At 35.6% G+C, this 17990-nt stretch overlaps 1 protein-coding gene across 1 annotated transcript in view; it reads left to right on the top strand.

Moving 5' to 3' along the window:
* LOC108135937 (allatostatin-A receptor) overlaps positions 1-17990 on the top strand; it is a 91625-nt gene that overhangs the window by 55297 nt on the left and 18338 nt on the right. Inside the window, exon 3 of the mRNA XM_017256885.2 lies at positions 6921-7388. Within this exon, the coding sequence (XP_017112374.1) occupies positions 7106-7388 (283 nt within the window). The 5' untranslated portion in view covers positions 6921-7105. The remainder of the gene's footprint in view (positions 1-6920; positions 7389-17990) is intronic.

Here is a 17990-nt window from a genome sequence, read left to right on the forward strand (position 1 = left end):
GAGCGATAAGTGCAAAAAGGATACAGATACTATATAAATATGGGGTAAAAAATCAAAAAGAAGGAAGACCATCGCATCCATTCATCCTGCCGTTCACGCACGACTGAGCACACACGACAACCCTGAAGCCTGAGGGCTAGGGTTGCCATCCTAGCAGAAACTTTGATTTTCCCACTGCTCTTTCCCCGCATTTCGCGCCACTTTTCTGTTTGCCAGCGAAAGTGACTTTTCCTCAAAGCAGTGCCAGCGAAAATTGGACAGAGCAAATAGGACACGTTCTCATCGCGTCTAACTTTTCCGGGACGAGTGCTCAACTTGGCAGATGTGACCCCCAAAAAAAATTTAATTGTAACCAGGACTCTAAATCTCTAAGTACTTTACACCGAATTAAATTCAACTTAAGTTTCGATTTTATTAAACATGAAGTATATATCAGCGTGTAAACTATAAGAAATTGTTAAACGCATTTTATTATTATCCAGATGTTTTTTACAAATAACTTTAATGTCAACTACCTAAAACTAAATATAACACATTTTATAACATTAAATTATTTAAAAAAAAAAACACACACATCCAAATTCTTAAATAAAATGTCACATATCATTTTTAATTACAACTACCTTAAACATTAATTTGTATTATTATAAAACGTACATTCAAATCAAATCCCCAATAATTCATTGAATATTTCCCCCTGCAAACAAATCGAAAAGGGTGACTTTTCCCCAATTTTGAGGGTCTCATGCTTTTATGACCAAAGTCATATCCACAAATTCATACCAGAGACCTCAACGACTCTTTATCATAACAATTAGGCAAAGTGCTTTGCAAATTTGTGCACTTTTATAGGGGCTATCGCCCATGGTGGCTGCGGCGCATATGGCTGCCATTATGAATGGACTCGACCACTCGTCCACCCGCTTTTCCGACCGCTTTTCCCTACCAATTTCCCAATGCTCACATGAGGGTGAGTGTGCTTTTGGTTGGCGGGTGTTTGTGCTGCGCTTTAACCAATTAGGAAATTACTTGTGTAAAGTGTTTGCCACAACAGCAGTAAAACAAATACAAACACAAATAGGAACTTTTGCCTTTTTCACCGGGAAAACGACAACGAAATGCCCCGGAAAATGGAAAGCTTGGGGCCAAAGCCACCGGGCTTAAAGTTCAAGCAGCGATCATTAGCCACGTTCCGTCTCACCCTAAAATCAATGGAAATGCTTCAAACTTTCAAGCCAGTTAAAACAAGAATACTATATACATAAGCCAAACAAAATTGCAAACTATTGGGCGCAATCGCTCATTTAACCGCAGGGATTTTGAGATTTGGAATGGCAAAGCCATCAACTTAATTATACTAGTTCACAACTACAGTTTAAGCAAAGATATCAAATAGTTTGGGTAATTTGGGCATTAGTGAAAACCAATCAATTTTAGCATTACATATTATTAATTCTTCATCCCATTTCAAATGATATTTTTTTATAAGTACGAGTCCTACTTACGCTGCTCACTTAATTAACTTTTGCTCCAAATTTAATAATCCATTATTACGCACCCTGATTTTAATTATCGCATTTTTATTAATCACTATATTTTCCGAACTTTTTCCCCGTAATTTAGCAGCCACTGTAACTTAAGACTGCGCAAAACAAACTTACAGTTTATTTTTAAAGACGAAGATGGAAATACAAAATCAAAACCAGCGAAACCAACGACCGTTGGGAATTTGTTGCCATAGCCGAGAGAAGCAGATTAAGTTTTTTAATTAATTCTTTCCAGCATGGGCGGTTTTCTGGTTTTCCAAGGGGGGAGTAGCCGCCTTTAAAGTCAATTAGTTTCATAAATCCGAGTTGACACATATTTGATTAAAAAGTTGTGCTCTGCCAACCCGAAAACCAAGCCAAACGGGCTGATAGAAAAATTAAAGAGGGCCGACCCCACACAAAAGTATATACGTACATAAACAAAATTTGATTTTAATTAAGCTAGTCGAAAGTTTTCCTTAATCCAAACATGCGTTGCAGCAGGCACAAAAAAGCGGAGGGTGCAGAAAATTTGTGGACTCACTAATTTGTCTTTAATGAGTTTTGATATGGTTATTGATGGGTATTTAAAACATGAAACTAGACAAAAATGGGTGACAAAGATGAATAAAAATACGACCGAATTAAAATAATAAAATAAAGTAAAAACCATTTTATAGGTTCATTTTATTGGCTTTTTTTTGAGTTGCAATTTGATAGTTAATTAATGCTACTGAGATGGCCCATAAAATAATTTATTTAATATTAAAATAATGTATTGTCGCTTACTGGGAAATCAGTTTTCTTTTTGTATCACTGACATTTAATTATGGAGAGCATTACCAAAAGCAAATTACGTAATCTGTTCGATCGGGATGAAATGGGTTAAATGGGTTTTTTGTGTGGGCCAACCTTGAATTGTTCTATTATTTTAATGAATTCAGTGGTTGCATATTACGGCTATCAGAGCATTGGGCTTTAATTTGTAATTACATTTTTGTGGCTTTTTGCCGTTGACCATTCCGTAGGCAATTTGATTGAAGCATTCTTTTGACAGTCGAATGCCAAATAAAGCCACGGCTCCTCTCCGCACAAATTAAATACGGTCAATAGCAGCGATGTCAAGCATACGCCCCGTCAGCCCGTCCCACCTTTTCCCAGCAATTTTACCGCCTTTTCCTGCTCTTTCCGAGCTATGCAAATAGCTCAATGACAAACACATTTAATTTACACACACTGCACTGCACAAGCGCTATTTGCCTCTAAATGCAAAATTGTTTGAAGGGCGGAGGAAAAGTGGGCAGTACGTGGAAAATATATTCGATATGGCGGGCAAGCAACGACGGGGATTGTCAATAAAACAGGTAGCTTCTGACACATTACCAGGCTTATCAGAGCACTCAAATATTTAGTGCAGGATATTGATTAAATTTATTCATTTGTTGAGCAATTGTATTCAAAATAAAAACCTTTTATATAACTCACCTTTGTTGTCAATTGTAAATGTATTAAAGTTTGTCTGCATATATTACAATATTCATCTACATTGTATGCAAATAAAAAAAACATCGGCTTAACGAAGTTTGCTTCCTTTCTTTTAATTTTTTAAATTCTACAAAAAATTAATGCCTGTGTACAAAATGAAGGTTTATTCTTTTCACCCCAAATTTTAAGTTTGTGTCTGTTTTTCCACTCAACTTGTTTGCTACCTTAAATGGACAAATTTGCCAAAAGAAAACAAAAAAACGCCGTGATTCATGTGTGTTACCCAAACGCTTTCAACTTTGAAATTGTTTCCTTTTTTTTTTTTTTTGTCTTGGCTTGCTTTATCCGCTGCTTTTGCCGAGAGTTAATTAATTATTAATACTTGATTTACAGCAGATGCCGCCTGGGTTTGGCTTCCAATTTAATGATGATGTTATTGTTTTGCCGCCTGCCTTCAGATGTTTTTGCTTGGCTGGCTTTTATGATTCGCACTTGGGCCATAAAAACGCAATTAGATTGAACGCCATGTACATAAAAGCCACATGAGCGGTGTCGCCCCTTTTCCTTCTAATTGAAATACATTGAATAATCAGTGGCCCACAAATAATTGACTCAAACCTCAAATCGCATTCGGGCGAAGGGAATTTGCATTTGTGGTCCACAATTCTATTGTGCGGAATTCCATGGCCAAGGAATACTCGCTTGGGGTTGTAGTTTACAGGATAAACACACAACGCCGCGTATATGCACTATAGCGCAACGCTGCGTATACGTAATCTCACAGCACCAGCAATACCAACGAATGACTGATTAACTGACTGCCCGCTGACATTTATCCCCCAAACTACACGAGAAAAAAACTGTTTTTGATTGTTGAATTTATTTATTTATTCAATACCTTCCCACGAATAAAATTATCCAAATATAACTTAAAACCCATAATAACTCACCAAGAAGTCTTTTAAAACTTTGATTTTTTGTAAATCTATTTTTTTATTGTACACCTCTGCACAATGGGGCAAACGACTACTTTTAAAGAAATAATTAAATAATGATATAACAATAATTTTTTCCTGTGTAGCGATATTATTGTGTCGCGATTTATGCAGACCATATGCTGTCATGTATGGACCGAAGTGATGGATTCCCATTTCCTATACGATACCAATTTCGTTATCACGTGATGGGCGAAAAGTGGATTAAATGCAACTTTCACATTCCCGAACATCAATTACTGATTGTGAATAATAAAGTTATCGTCTTGCCTTGTAAACCAAAAATCAATTCCCGTTTTCTTTTTGCAGCTGAACAGAAATAATTACAGGATATTTCCGATTTTTAGCTGAGAATTGGGCAATAAATAGATTAATTTTTATAGCTTAAAGATATTCTAATTGTCTTTACTAACAAATCTCACAAATTCTTCTTCTAAAAGGAGGTGAATTATAATTATTAATATTTCAATTAATGTGAAAAATACAAGATCTAAAAAAAAATGTTGTATATAGTGGTACCTTCTCTGACGGACTCTTTTAAGCCATTTCTGTAAATAAATTAGATACACGATTAGAAAATCGTGGAACTTACAAATTCAATTTCATGCGCGCTTGCCCCCGATGACTCAGCCGCATTTTTTGTGGCGGCGGAAAAGCGTGAAAAAGTCGGGAAAAACTGAAGGAGGAGTCACTGCCACTTCCGGTCGCTCTTTTATTTGCCTCTTAATCCGTAAACAGTTTGCCACACAGCGAAATTTATCTGGGAAGCCGTAAATCAAAACAGCTTAAAATGCTCAACATAAATCGTGGAGTTTAGAAGACGTAAACCATTAAATCGCGTTCACCAGTCCATAATTCCCCATCGCAGATAGCGTCGCCAAAAAATGAATAATAAGATCTCCGATAAGAGGAGACAAACAGTTCATAATTATTGCTTGATTTAATTAAAAGTACTGCGGAAATAATTCACCCAGTCACAGGCAATTTGTGACAACAATCACAGAAGTGCCTCCCGATATCATCTGCATAATTTATAGATGGCAATTTATTGGATGGCTCTGCCCTTCGCAAATTCGTATGCATACGATGCCAATTTGATGCCGTCTGTTATATTTATTTTTGTCTGCCACTTATTCCGCCGACGTCGTCTTTGGAATTGAATCTTGAGGAACGGAGTGTTCTCGCCACGAATTTCTGTTGTAAAAATATGAGATTTCAATAGTTTTTTTATGTTTATTTAATTGAGATTTCTGCTAAATTTTATAAATTATTTATATTTTAAAATGCTATTTTTATTATGGCTTTATGGCTTTTCTCAAACGATACAGTTTTGGTTTAAGTTTAAGCCATATTTAAATTAAATAAAATGCATATAAATCAAGTAAAAACAATTTGAAATCTTATAATTTTCACCTTATTTAAAATATTATAATATTGAATACTGCAATTTCATTTGCATTGTATATATTTAATTTATATATTGTACATAAAGTTTGGAATTCAATGGTCAGATATTTATTTTTACCCTACAATTTGTTTATTCTTTTTATTTCTTGTATTTCTTGTATTTCTTGTTATGTTTTAGACCTATGAAAGCACTTGTTTTATTGTCGGAGTAAAAAAGGTTCCTGGAATTCCGCCAACAGAATTCTTCGATCTTCAGACGCACTCAATTATGCCGCTTCGTCCTTCTTTGTCGTCATCGTTTGTCAATCCCCCGGTTTTTGCTCCTTTTCCGTCCCTTTTTTTCCCCCGGAAGGAAGACTCCTTCTGATATGGCTGTATTTTTTGTGTTGCTCGCTTAATAATATGATAATTGACAGCTTAAGCCAACTGTCAGCGAAGGGTGCGTGCCATTTCAGACACGACATGACAGCACATATGTCTCCTCGATTAGTAGTTAAAGTGTAATGCCATTGGATAGCAACAAAATAAAATAAAAGAAAAAAAGAGAAAAAAAGAGAAAAAAAGCGAGTAACATGCTTACAAGTGTTATCCTTAGGCAACTAATTGATGCTGCGCACGTGGCGTATGCGCCATATCCCATCCAGGATGTTTGACATTGATGTTATTTATTTAACTATGCAAATTTGATGAAATGCTGCCAAGGTCCACAGTTTATTTCCCAAAATTTTCCCCTTGTTTCCTTGTAATGGAATTAAATAAATTTTGCATAATTTTTACATGGTCATGCAGATGATAGTCTGCGGAACAGTGGCGTTGAAAATAAATTTGTCACTTCAAGTTTTTCCAAAGGGAATATTAATCCATTTTTGAAATGGCAAATTATTAGCCAATACTTTTGTTGTGCAACGTTTTAATAAATGTCGGAAAATCAATAGCATAACATTTTCTTGCACATTTATACGAAATCTTATGCATTTTTAAGCAACCAGAATTTCTAAGAGGCAAAATATGAAAATGAAAAATGTGGCAAAATTCTCAAGCAATTTAAATGCAATTAAATCAATAACAATGACATCGAAATGCAGTGAAGTCAATGAAAATATTGTATATTTTGAAACTGCTGTTGCAGAACAAAACAATTTGTATATTATATTATTAGCAGCTTATTATTATAAATGTTTACAAAAGTAGAAGAATTGAATTGTGTTTATCTATTAATTTGTGCAAGCTGTTCCTTCAAATTTATATATTGCATAGATTTGTATCGTTGCTTGTTAGAATTAAGCCCACTGTGCAGCACATTTCACTTTTCTGCATTGGGGCGAAACAAAAAGGAAAACTTATCACAACGCCCACACATCGACATCGGCCTTGACTGTCCATCTATTTTGCGACGATATGGGGGCGATATGGATGTAGATTTATTCGCCGCTCTATGGCCACGTATCTGCATTTGCCAGCTCATATCTAAAATATTTATTACACCACTTCAATTTGTCTCTTTCAGGGCGATATAACTCAGGGAAATGCAAATGCCGAGGTGGGCGTGGCCGGGGGCGTGCCGAAACAAACAATAGAAAGACAGCCAATTAAAAAACGCCCCTAAAGAATTGACAAAAAAAAAACACATAGAGAAGGTACTACAGTACTTATACTATAAAGTACTTATATACGAAAAGAATCTCTGCCAAGATGGCTGGCCATCGGTCGATGGCTCTTTTGTTGGCCATCTTAATTAGCAGTTGGGCAAAAGCCTCCTTGGCAGCCACCGGAAATGGTAGTATTATGACCGTTAGCAACAGTAGTGGCAACAATTATGGACTCACCTCGGAGCACTCAGACCACAGCGCCAACGACTCGATGGAGTACGATGCGGAGAGTGTGGCCCTCGAACGCATTGTGTCGACGATAGTTCCTGTCTTCTTCGGCATTATCGGCTTTGCTGGGCTCCTGGGCAATGGACTGGTCATACTGGGTAAGTTTCAGGCTAGAAAGATATCATTAACTAGATTTTTCCAGTCTTCAAACTAAATGTAGTAACTCAAAAACCACTAGAGTTTTAAGACCACTTTAAACGGTGCATAAAAGTACACCTAAATATATTTTAAGTTTTAAGTTCATAACAATAAATACATAAATTATTGTAACATGAATCTAAAATATATTTAAGCTGTCTATAGTTTATTTTTTAACACACGCTTATTAAAACTAAACTCTCAGTTCTTTTTTTGGGTGTACATTGTTAAGACCTCTTTAAACGGTTGTTAAAAGTACACTTAGATATATTTTGAGTTTTTTTTCAGCATCTTATGGCCGTTATAATAAATCGCTTAAACCTTCTGTGGCTGTTAAGACCACTAGTTTTAAAATGCATGACAATTAATGAAAATTACTTAAAAAAAATCTAAAGCAAATATTAAAACTGAAATACCAAAAGGATAAATAATTGATCTTTTGAATTCTGACTGAACAATAAAAAAAAAGTTAAGTCTCCTGAACTTTTCAATTTTTTATAGAACGAATTTCTCCACAGTGTAGGCTATAAAAACTCGGATTGGCATCCGGCGAAACGCTTTCATTAGCGACCTCTGGCAAATTATGCGTAATAATTGCAAATGAAGCTGCAAAGGACGAGGGGCCATAAGGATGAGGTGCTGGAGAGCCATAAAAACATAAAAACGCCTGCAAGAGCTGAGCATTCAGGCGGAAGCTAATTGATTTTTTATATCCCATTAAGGGACGAGAGGTGTTGGGCTGGGATCGTTAAGATTGCAATTTGCAAGTATTGCAGAAACTGAATAGAAGAGCGAAAACAGAAAATCGCATTCAGAACAATGCGTTTCAGATAGATTTAATTAACCAAAAGATTTATTATAATCATAAAAGTGAATTTAATTGGGATTTTGTTGATAATAACAGCGATATTTAATTTGTTGGATCAAAAAAAATAAGTAAAATACACTTTTAGCCACATTTTTGACGTCGCTAAATGTAGCTATATTTTTGATGTCGTCTAGTTTAATTAAATCATTTCTTGGCCCCAAAATGTAGGCAATGAAATAATGTCAGGGGGCAAAAAAGGAAAATAAGACAATGAAGGAATTTTACCTCAAACCCTTAAGTGCCTTAATGTGTGTGTGTGTGTGTGTGTGTGTGTGCGAAGATGTGCGCCTGTGTTAGTACACAAGTGTGTGTGTGCTCTATCACCGACGCAGCAGACTAAATCTCAACAGGCAAACTCATTTTGCATGCAATCTTTTTACTTTTTTTTTTGTATACGCTTTGTTGTTTCCTTATTGCAACCTTGGTGTGAAATTCTCAGAGGCCATCTTACCGCACCTGGAATTTCTGTGTGTGTGTGTGTGTGTGTGTATGTGTGGCCACGCCCACCCGTTTCGGCCGGAAAAAACGAAGCAAAAACAAAACAGAGAAACAAGCTCAAACAGCTCGGAGAAAAATGCTAAAAATAAGAAAATCGCAAGGCAAAAAAAATGGAAAACTAAAAAAAAAGGCGGCTGCTGTTGGCGTAGCGGTAAAACTAAACCACTGACGTCAAGCACTAAGAATATAGTTTTTACACCAGCCAACCTCTTGACTAGAAGCTTCCGTTCAAGCCCTTTTCTTGAGCTCAGTTTCGCCATAAAAGTGAAAATGAAAACAACTTGCAGTGATAAAGATACGAAAACTCAATTAGAACTAACATAATTGCCTAGCATAGAGTTTTGTATATATTTAAACGCATGCTTGGGTTGTGCGAAAAGGCTTCATGATTTTAAAGCAGAGAGTATTGAAAAAGTTACTACAAGTTTTGGGGACAATATTTTACAGAAATCACTAGAATTTCATAAATAAAACATAAGTGTTTAGAAAATATTACTAAATTTTATTTATTTGCAACACCTTGTCGAAATCCATTTAAATATCAAAAGCGGCTATTTGATAAATCCTAAGAGAGTCTGAAAAATTTGTTAATATTATATATAAATAGGGTGCGATTTTGATTTACCCTTCTTCAGTTATCTTAGCTGGAATTGAATCTCAGCCTAAGACAAATACATCCGAGGACCCTTAAAAGTTGTCCCAGAAACCAGAAACAAATGAGGGGGTCAAAGTGCAGGCGTTTGTTGGCCACGCCCACACCGGCCTAGTGAAAAGTGTTTTCCATGTCGCTTCGGTCGCCCGGTTTCCTATCGCATTCTCTCGGCGCTCGGCTGTCAGGCCAAAGGAAAAGTTTTATTAAAGTCGCATCGCAAGTGGCATCCAATTGCCCACGACAACCGCCCACAATTTGCCAGCATCCTGCTCAATTTTCCTCGGGAAAATGCCACTGTGTGCGAAAGCCACTTTGTCAGCTGCGTTGGCGTCATTATGATAAATGATTTGTAAATGAACGTGTGGATTTTATGGCAAATTATGAAGGCGAAAATTAGAGCCACTCGTGTGGGAGAACTTATTAGTTTGTCTAGTTTGTCTGCAAGGACAACTCGAGAGCAAAACAGAGCCACCACTTTCAAAGACACCCATACACTAAAATTCTGCATGACTTTGGGATTGGTTCTGGGATATATTCGTCTGCTCCGAAGAAATATATGCAAAAATTATCAGGAATAAATAATGCAATATGGAATTTTAAAACTATCAAGCTATCAAAGTTTATTTTGATTTAATATATATATATTTAACATAATTTTATCTGACACTATATTAACATTGCACAAAAGTGTAGATTTATACAAAAGCTAAAATGTATTTTATAACTCAATGGTAAAGAATTAAGAAAAATTAAATTACTTTTTAGTTGCGCACCGCACTAAATATGTTTAAATTGTTTTATGATTTATGATCGATTCAATAGACCCGACGATCCAGAGGTGGCATCTTAAGATTCAGCTGCCTACGGTGCAAAGTGCAAACGATTATTTATGGCTTATGGGAAGATAATTTGTCAAAATGCCATTACACATGGCCAGTTCAAAAAAAAAAATGGGAATGTAAAGGAAAGCCAGCAAACATTACCATCATCGTCGGCATTATTATAACATTAGCCATGTGAAAGATAAGGTGCTGCATTTTATGGGAGATAAGTCAATTTTCACACCCAAACACACTCGACACATTGATAGATGAAGAAGGACTTGGCTTTTCCCTTTTGTGGGCATTAAATTTAAATTTCAACTTGTTTAATATGAGCCTTGCCATTGGCATCGCCGCAAAACTATGGCAATTTCCCAGAACTCAAATGAAACGACACGGTGTTTGGCAAATATATAAGCCTAAGTTTCCACAATTCTGACACAAACTGTCAACAGCAATTTGTGCAAATCTGCCAAAGGCAACAAACCGCAACACGAATCCAGAACTCACAACCCTTTATGCTTAATTATAATTTATGCTTCAAGAATATTCGGCTGTCGCATTGTCACTTCAATTTGCATTGGCCTTTGTCAGAGAGCCGTTCCAATTGACAGCGTTTTTGCCACGATTTAAGGCCTCCTAAATCCAGACGAGTGTCGAATATATACAAGTATAGTATATCCCGGTTTCGGGGGTCCCACAAATTCTGTTATAAAATTGTAATTGCCTAGACGAACAGGAACGTGACTATGTCCCCCAAGCAAAATCCCACTAGATTAGGCAAAAAGCGATATGTAATTTTTACACGGCCAATACACGTTTCTTAAGGATAAAATAACTGTGTTTAATAATTCACAAATTTTAAATACATTTTCTAAGTACTAGAGTTTCTCAAAAAATATTGAATTGATTAAAACATTTTACATTTATAGTTACTTGCAAACTCAAAGCAAATTTAAATAACTAATTATTAAGTTATTTTAGAGAATTGACAAATGGATATAATAATAAATTAGTAATATTTATTTTTAAGCTAAAATTTTTGTTTCATTATAAGATACTGGGTTTAAGCCCAGTGTAGCCTTGATGCTTCCACTTTTTCCGTTGTCCTGACGGGGCTGGCAAATTTGATTTGGTCCCAAGCCCCCAACATGTTTCTCATTCGAAGCAGTGCCCTTTTTTGTTTCGTTCCGTTTCGTTTTGCCTCGCATCCTTTTTCGATTCGTCGTACGGACAGATGGAACCGCATAATAAACTTAATAATATGAATTCAGGGTAGATATCAATGGCCAAAGGGTTACGGATGGCTTTTTGGATGGATCGCACGATGATAGCATGAAGTTGGGGCTTTCGAAAACATTATCCACCTGCAGGCTGGCATTCTGCGAGCCAAGGACACCGGCCATAAATTGTTTGCACTTTCGCCATTGTTATTATGGCTTTTCGCTGGAAAATGCATTTACCATTTTACCATTTTACCCAGCCGCCATTTCTCCTCGAATTGCGTGTAAATATTGTTCGGGGAACTTTCGATTGGTTTACTATAAACAAATTATTTAGGACGCCAGGCATGATTTAAAATGAAAACTTGATTGCCTGTGCCACAATCGAAAGATTTAATAATTTTATATTTAATAATATGGGCAATTGGACATTGCAGTTTGAATCCAATCTTAGGGTTTGTTTTATTAAATGCAATTAATGTTTTAATAATAATAATTGAAAATACTATATTTAATAATTAAATAAATATTCCTCCGGATAAATTTTAAGTGGCCAAAAATATTAATAGCTTAAATATATACCCTACGATAATAAAAACAGCTTTTTAAAAGGGTGCTTGAAATATGCTTCTAAAGCTATACAAAGTATGAAACTTAAATATAAATATGTGCATTTTAATGTAACCTTTTAGCCCTTGGCCTCCATTCTTTAAGTTCATCCTTGCAGCTCAATTTGTTGTTTCGAATTTTTTCTGAAATGCTGAAAATGCTCGACCATAAAAGCAGCCACTTAACGATGCGATAGGTTCGTGCACCTGGCAAGTCCTAGTGCGGAGGATACACCTGTTTGCCTGCGTCGAACACTTTATTATCGAAGGATGCCGGGTACTTCACTTCCGGGGCTAAGCCTCAATCTTTCGAGAGCTTCACATTTTTCCAACCGAAAGCATATATTTTTCCAGTTTTTTTTTTTTTTTTTGTTCTTTCAACATGAAGGATGTGTTGCAGCAGGCTGCACGTAGTTGCAATTTGAGGGAACACATTGCGAGTATTTTTGTGTGAAGACCCGTAAAAACGTACGCACAAAAGTATGCAATGAAAGTAGCATTTAAGCGGCATATGGTTACAGATGTGTGAGTGTGTGAGTGTGTGAGGGTGTGCGGCTGTGCGTGTATGCGTGCATGCGTGTGTGTGCTTGGGGTAAATTTACACAAATCCACAAGGCGTACGAATTTATTATCCAGCGTTGATAGTGATAAAATTTATAACCAGCATTGAGTACAGCGCCTAAAAGCGGGCAATACAAACACAAACACGGCCGCACACTTGCACTCACACACACACACAGACAGACAAACAATGCCCAAGTGGGCCACACACACACACACACACACATATACAGAGGCAATTGTGCGTGGGTGAAGAGGACACTCTATATCTGTCTCCCTTTTCCTCTCCGTACATTCGTCATATTTATGCTTTTTTATGGGCCATGTACAATTTTATTGTTTTACTTTTCAATGCAATGTCTGTCGGGGCCTGCCACACACCCACACACCCACACACCCACACTAAAATGTATGTATAAAAATGTTCACAGCTGTGCTCAACTAAATAGTATGCCTTTTAAATGCCTATAAAATATTCTTATGCTGTTTTAAGGATAGCCGAAAACTAAGCTTACCCAAAAATGCAGATTTTTGTAACGTATCAACAAGAGCTCAAACATTAATTTAACGGTTCACATCAATAAATAAATAATATGAACAATGATATTAAAATAACCAATCAAAATAATAAAAAATACATAAAATCATTAGACATTCTTTAACAACTTATATCCTTCTTAAGGCAAGATATTTATATCATTTTCCTTACTTTATTTATGGTTTGATGTCGTATATTAGTTAAATACATACATGAAATTCGTTCTTCTTGAATATAAAAGCATGTTTTATTTTTTATAATACAAAATGTTTTTCTTTTAAAAACGTACTAAATGTCTGATCACAATTGTTTGTGAGGACTTCAGAAAAAGGGGAGACACCCACTGAATACCCAGAGTACACGTGTAGCTCAGGACCCCAAAACCCGATTCGCTTGGCGAACAAAGGCAGCAAAGCAGGTATAAAATACCAGACAGCAGCTGTCTTTCGGCTTTATGCATAAAGTCTGGACTTTCCGGCTTACGATATCTTGAGATATTAAATAAATAATTTCTTATCTCCCAACAAAGTAAGTGTCCATAACTTTAAGTGTAAAATTAATTGTGAGTTGAACGTATAATTCTAAACAGTAACAAGTCGTTATATTTATTTTTTATAAGAAACATTTACATCAAATTAATAGTGTTGGAAATTGTTTGACTGTTTTTGATACGATTTTTTTATTACTCTGAATCGTTTAGAGTTTGCTTATTTAAAAGCGTTAAAATAATAATAAAAAAATAAGCCTATTAAAATGTTGTCTAACCTTAAAAATAATTGAGAAATATATATATATATATATATATAAATATATCTAAGACTATTAAATTATAAAAAACAAAATTGAACTTTTTTGATAAAAATGTATAAATTAAGAAAATCCACTAAACAAGTTTTTATACGATTCGGTTTTTGGGAAATCTCTCCTTTTGTTTTTATGAACCAGCTCTTTTGTGTGCACTTCCCCATGTCCATTCTGCTTTTCCATCCCCATTTTCCACCCCCTTTGTCACCCCTATTTTAGCCCGTTTCGTCCCCCGACCACTCGACCCCTCGATGTCTTCATCGTTCGCACACACTTGTGGCGCACTCTTGTCAACACATATGCGTCCATGATGGCCATATTGCCATATGGCCAGGTGTCCCCAGATACCAGATACCAGATCCCACAGCCACATCCTCTTCCTTATGCAAATCGTCCTTGGGCTTTTTGGCCCCCTGGCAAGTGGCCATAGATTTTTTTTTGTTCGTCCACTGACTGATGCAAATCCCATCAATAATCCAACAATGCAGTGTCGCTCAAGTCGAGATGGTGAAATAAAAAAAAAATTGCTGCATAGAATGAAAAGAATGAATGAGACCCACTTTTCGGCAGAATTGAAAAAAGAGTGTCTGCACGGACGAAAACTACTATACATTAATTTGTTTAGAATTATGAAGATTCTTCAGAGATTGAAAAAATGTTAATTTCGAAGAAGAATTGATAAAAATTCAAAAAATATATAATTATAATTATATATAAAATCAATAATATATATTAAAATTAAATACAACCTTAAATTATTTTCTCTGCATGAGCAAGAAGAAAAAATCTTAATACCGCAAAGAAACTTGTTTTAAAATATGAAATATTTCATTTGATGAAATGTGATAACTATATTTTTCAAAAGATTTCTTAAAATAAGGAAATCTATCATTTTTGAGTCTTTCTATCGCCTATAAAATTGTATTAAAATTAAATACAACCTTAAAGTATCTTTCTCCGAATGATTGAATGACGGCTTGTCTGATTGATTGATTCACATTTGTTTGTCAATGATAATGATGCCCCACGACGTTGATGTTGATTTTCATCGCGCTGCCATTGTTGTCATGGTAAAGGGTAAAATGGCATTGTTAAACAGAAGTGTATGTCCCTTCTTCACAGTACATTTACCAAACATATATATAGTACCAAATATAATATGGCCATTACAGTTGCCAAGGCATTTAAATGTATACACAGTGAAACAAAATTGTTGCAGCCGCCTTAAACTTAAATTTAACCCGAAAAAGGATAATCAATTAAGGATTAAGAAATAGAAAGGTGATTGATGTTTGAAATTATTTACCACAAATGTGTTTAATTGAAAATGCTTCAACTTGTCACAACAAAAACTATTCGTTGGAAGAAGCTATTGATTGAGAAGGGCGATTTAATTTATTGACCAAAGGCTGTTCAATTTAATTTGAATGAACTCAAGATTCAAGATGCATTTGATTGGATTAGTAAAGTATTATGATTGATGGTGAAGGTTGACACTTCATAAGGTAAATGTCCAGAAGCCATTTACTTCTGAGAAATTAGTTTGAAATTAATTAACAGAACAAAATGGTACAATTGAGACATTACTAACATATATCTATGGATTATTTTCAATTGTAAATGGTATACATTTAAAATACTTAAGCCAACGTGAGGCCATCGCTCTGAGCTCAATCCAATCTGCCCTTAGCCAAGTTTTCCATGGAAAATGTCCTCTTCCTTTTTGATTTATCCGAGCTTTCGCCCCCGACTCCGTTTTCCTTTTGTCTGGCATTAAATATGTATTTGTATAGGCTGGCAAATGATGCAAATAAAAGAAGGGAAAACAAAACAGAAATAATGAAGGCTGGACAACGCCGGTTCCAGATTCTAGATTCCAGATTCCAGAGAGTCTGAAGATTGCAGAAGGACCAAGAAAAGGACAATGTACCAAGGGTCCTTTGTAACCGGATATTCATGTGCCAAAACAGGATGTCTTTCTGTCTGTGCTGTGCATTAAAATTTAAATTAATTGCCATGGCCGAGGGACTGTACTTTGGGTGTTTTCCTAAGGCAACACAACTGCATATCCTGCATATCCTAGAAGCAATCATTTATGCACTTAATGGTTCTAACCAAAAGCAGCAAGGGCTTAAGCCCACACACTCGGCCGACTTTAATTGGATCATAAAACAAAGACCTCTGCCGAATATCCAAAACTCGAACGGAACTTTACAATGAGACTGCAAATTTTAATTGAGAATCCATTTCAATGCCATTAAAATTATGCCTCTCGTAATGAGTCGTGTTCAAATAATCAGCCTGTGTGATTTCATTATGCCTCCAAAACAATGGACTTAAAGCTCGTAAATTACTCCGCTCAGTTTACGGCTCTCCAAAATAACAGCAGAAATTCTGATTACTTCACAGGGGAAATCCCCTTCAAGTGAGGAACTTAAGTCCACAGTAATTAAATCACTGCGCACTTGAGGCATGGAATTTGCCCACTTAACTCCTCAGCTCCTTAGTTGTTTTCAATTATTCAATAAGCGTTACCCAATGGGCTTTATCACAAAATTGAACTCGATTTTATTTTACCTTTCCAAAATATAAGGTCTTAATCAATTAATAAACCTTGAAACAAATAGTTTAAAACAGTAAATTTATAAAAAATTGTGTTTAAAAAAAACTAAAATATGATGGAGCAATGTGAAAAAAAATATGGGCGAAAATAATAAATAATAGTACGAAATTTGGATGTCATAGGTAATAAATAAAAGAAAATATAACTTCTAGAACAAAAGAAATAAAATGCATTGAAGGTATTGTTACTTAAACTTTAGCCTCGAAGGCAAAACCTTTCCACACTTGTGCCTACTAAATCAGGGCTCAAATTGCGTATACGCCGTGTTGACTTGAAGTGCATCAATAACAGGCTAAAAGAGGAAGTAAAAAGCCGGGATGGAAACGAGGAAAAGGGGACAACAAGAGGGCTAACGAAGGGCGTTGGGAATGGGTGGGCATTAGAGTGACATTAAAGTTCAATAAAACTGAATTTATGCCCCCGATGCGAGTGAACAGGAAATCCTGTCTAGAACACACAAGTACACACACACACACACACACCCATGTGAGTCTTGCCTGATTATTTGTTTATTTGTAAGCTGGTTCAGAGCCAACCTGACACGCCTCCATTTTTTTGCAGCCTGGCATTAAATAACAAGCGTTTTTTGCGCTTGAAGAACTTTTGCCGCTTTCGCTGCTGTGGCCCATAAATTATGCTACACTTTATTATTTTGTAAAATGCCAGCCAGACAAGAAAGTCGCAATATAAAATAAAAAACTGGCACACTTTTTCCTTTAACGGCGGGGAAAAAGTTAATGTCCCAACAAATATCCCAGACTCCCAGCCACCGAACTCGTTTTTCGGACCCTTTTTTTGTGCGGATCCTTCTCGTGTGTCAACAGTGCCCGCAAAAAGTTGGTTAACCACAGAGACTAGTGGGTGTCTAGTGGTCTGTACCGCCTTTTGTTAATTGATAAGGCCCCGGCACACAAAGTTGCCAACTGAACCCTATTTTAAAGTAGCAAAACGCAAAACAAAAGTGGGCGGAAAAAATGGCATTTTCATTGTTTTTTGGGTTTTGAGTGGCAAACAAAAATATATAAATATTAATAACGAGTTGATTAAATTCACACAGCATATCCATTTGAAGGAGGCTCTACTTTCCGTCTCACACAAAAAAATTCAACTTTTACATCTTAATTCAGTAATTAAGTAAAGTTAATTAAGTAATAAAGCTATGTTATTTTTTTACAAAGAATTTTCTTGGTTTTTTTATCAAATATTTGATTTAACTAATATTATATATATGCGAGTACAATCTTTTTGTTTTCATTAATTCAAATTTTTTATAATTATTTCCCAAGAACTTTGCTTAATAATACATGTTATAATGTCCCTGTTTTTGAACTGTGATATCATTTAATTTGCTTGCCATATTCTGGCA

This window comes from Drosophila elegans, unplaced genomic scaffold, assembly GCF_018152505.1.
Source record: "Drosophila elegans isolate 14027-0461.03 unplaced genomic scaffold, ASM1815250v1 contig_149, whole genome shotgun sequence".
Classification (NCBI taxonomy): Eukaryota; Metazoa; Arthropoda; class Insecta; order Diptera; family Drosophilidae; genus Drosophila; species Drosophila elegans.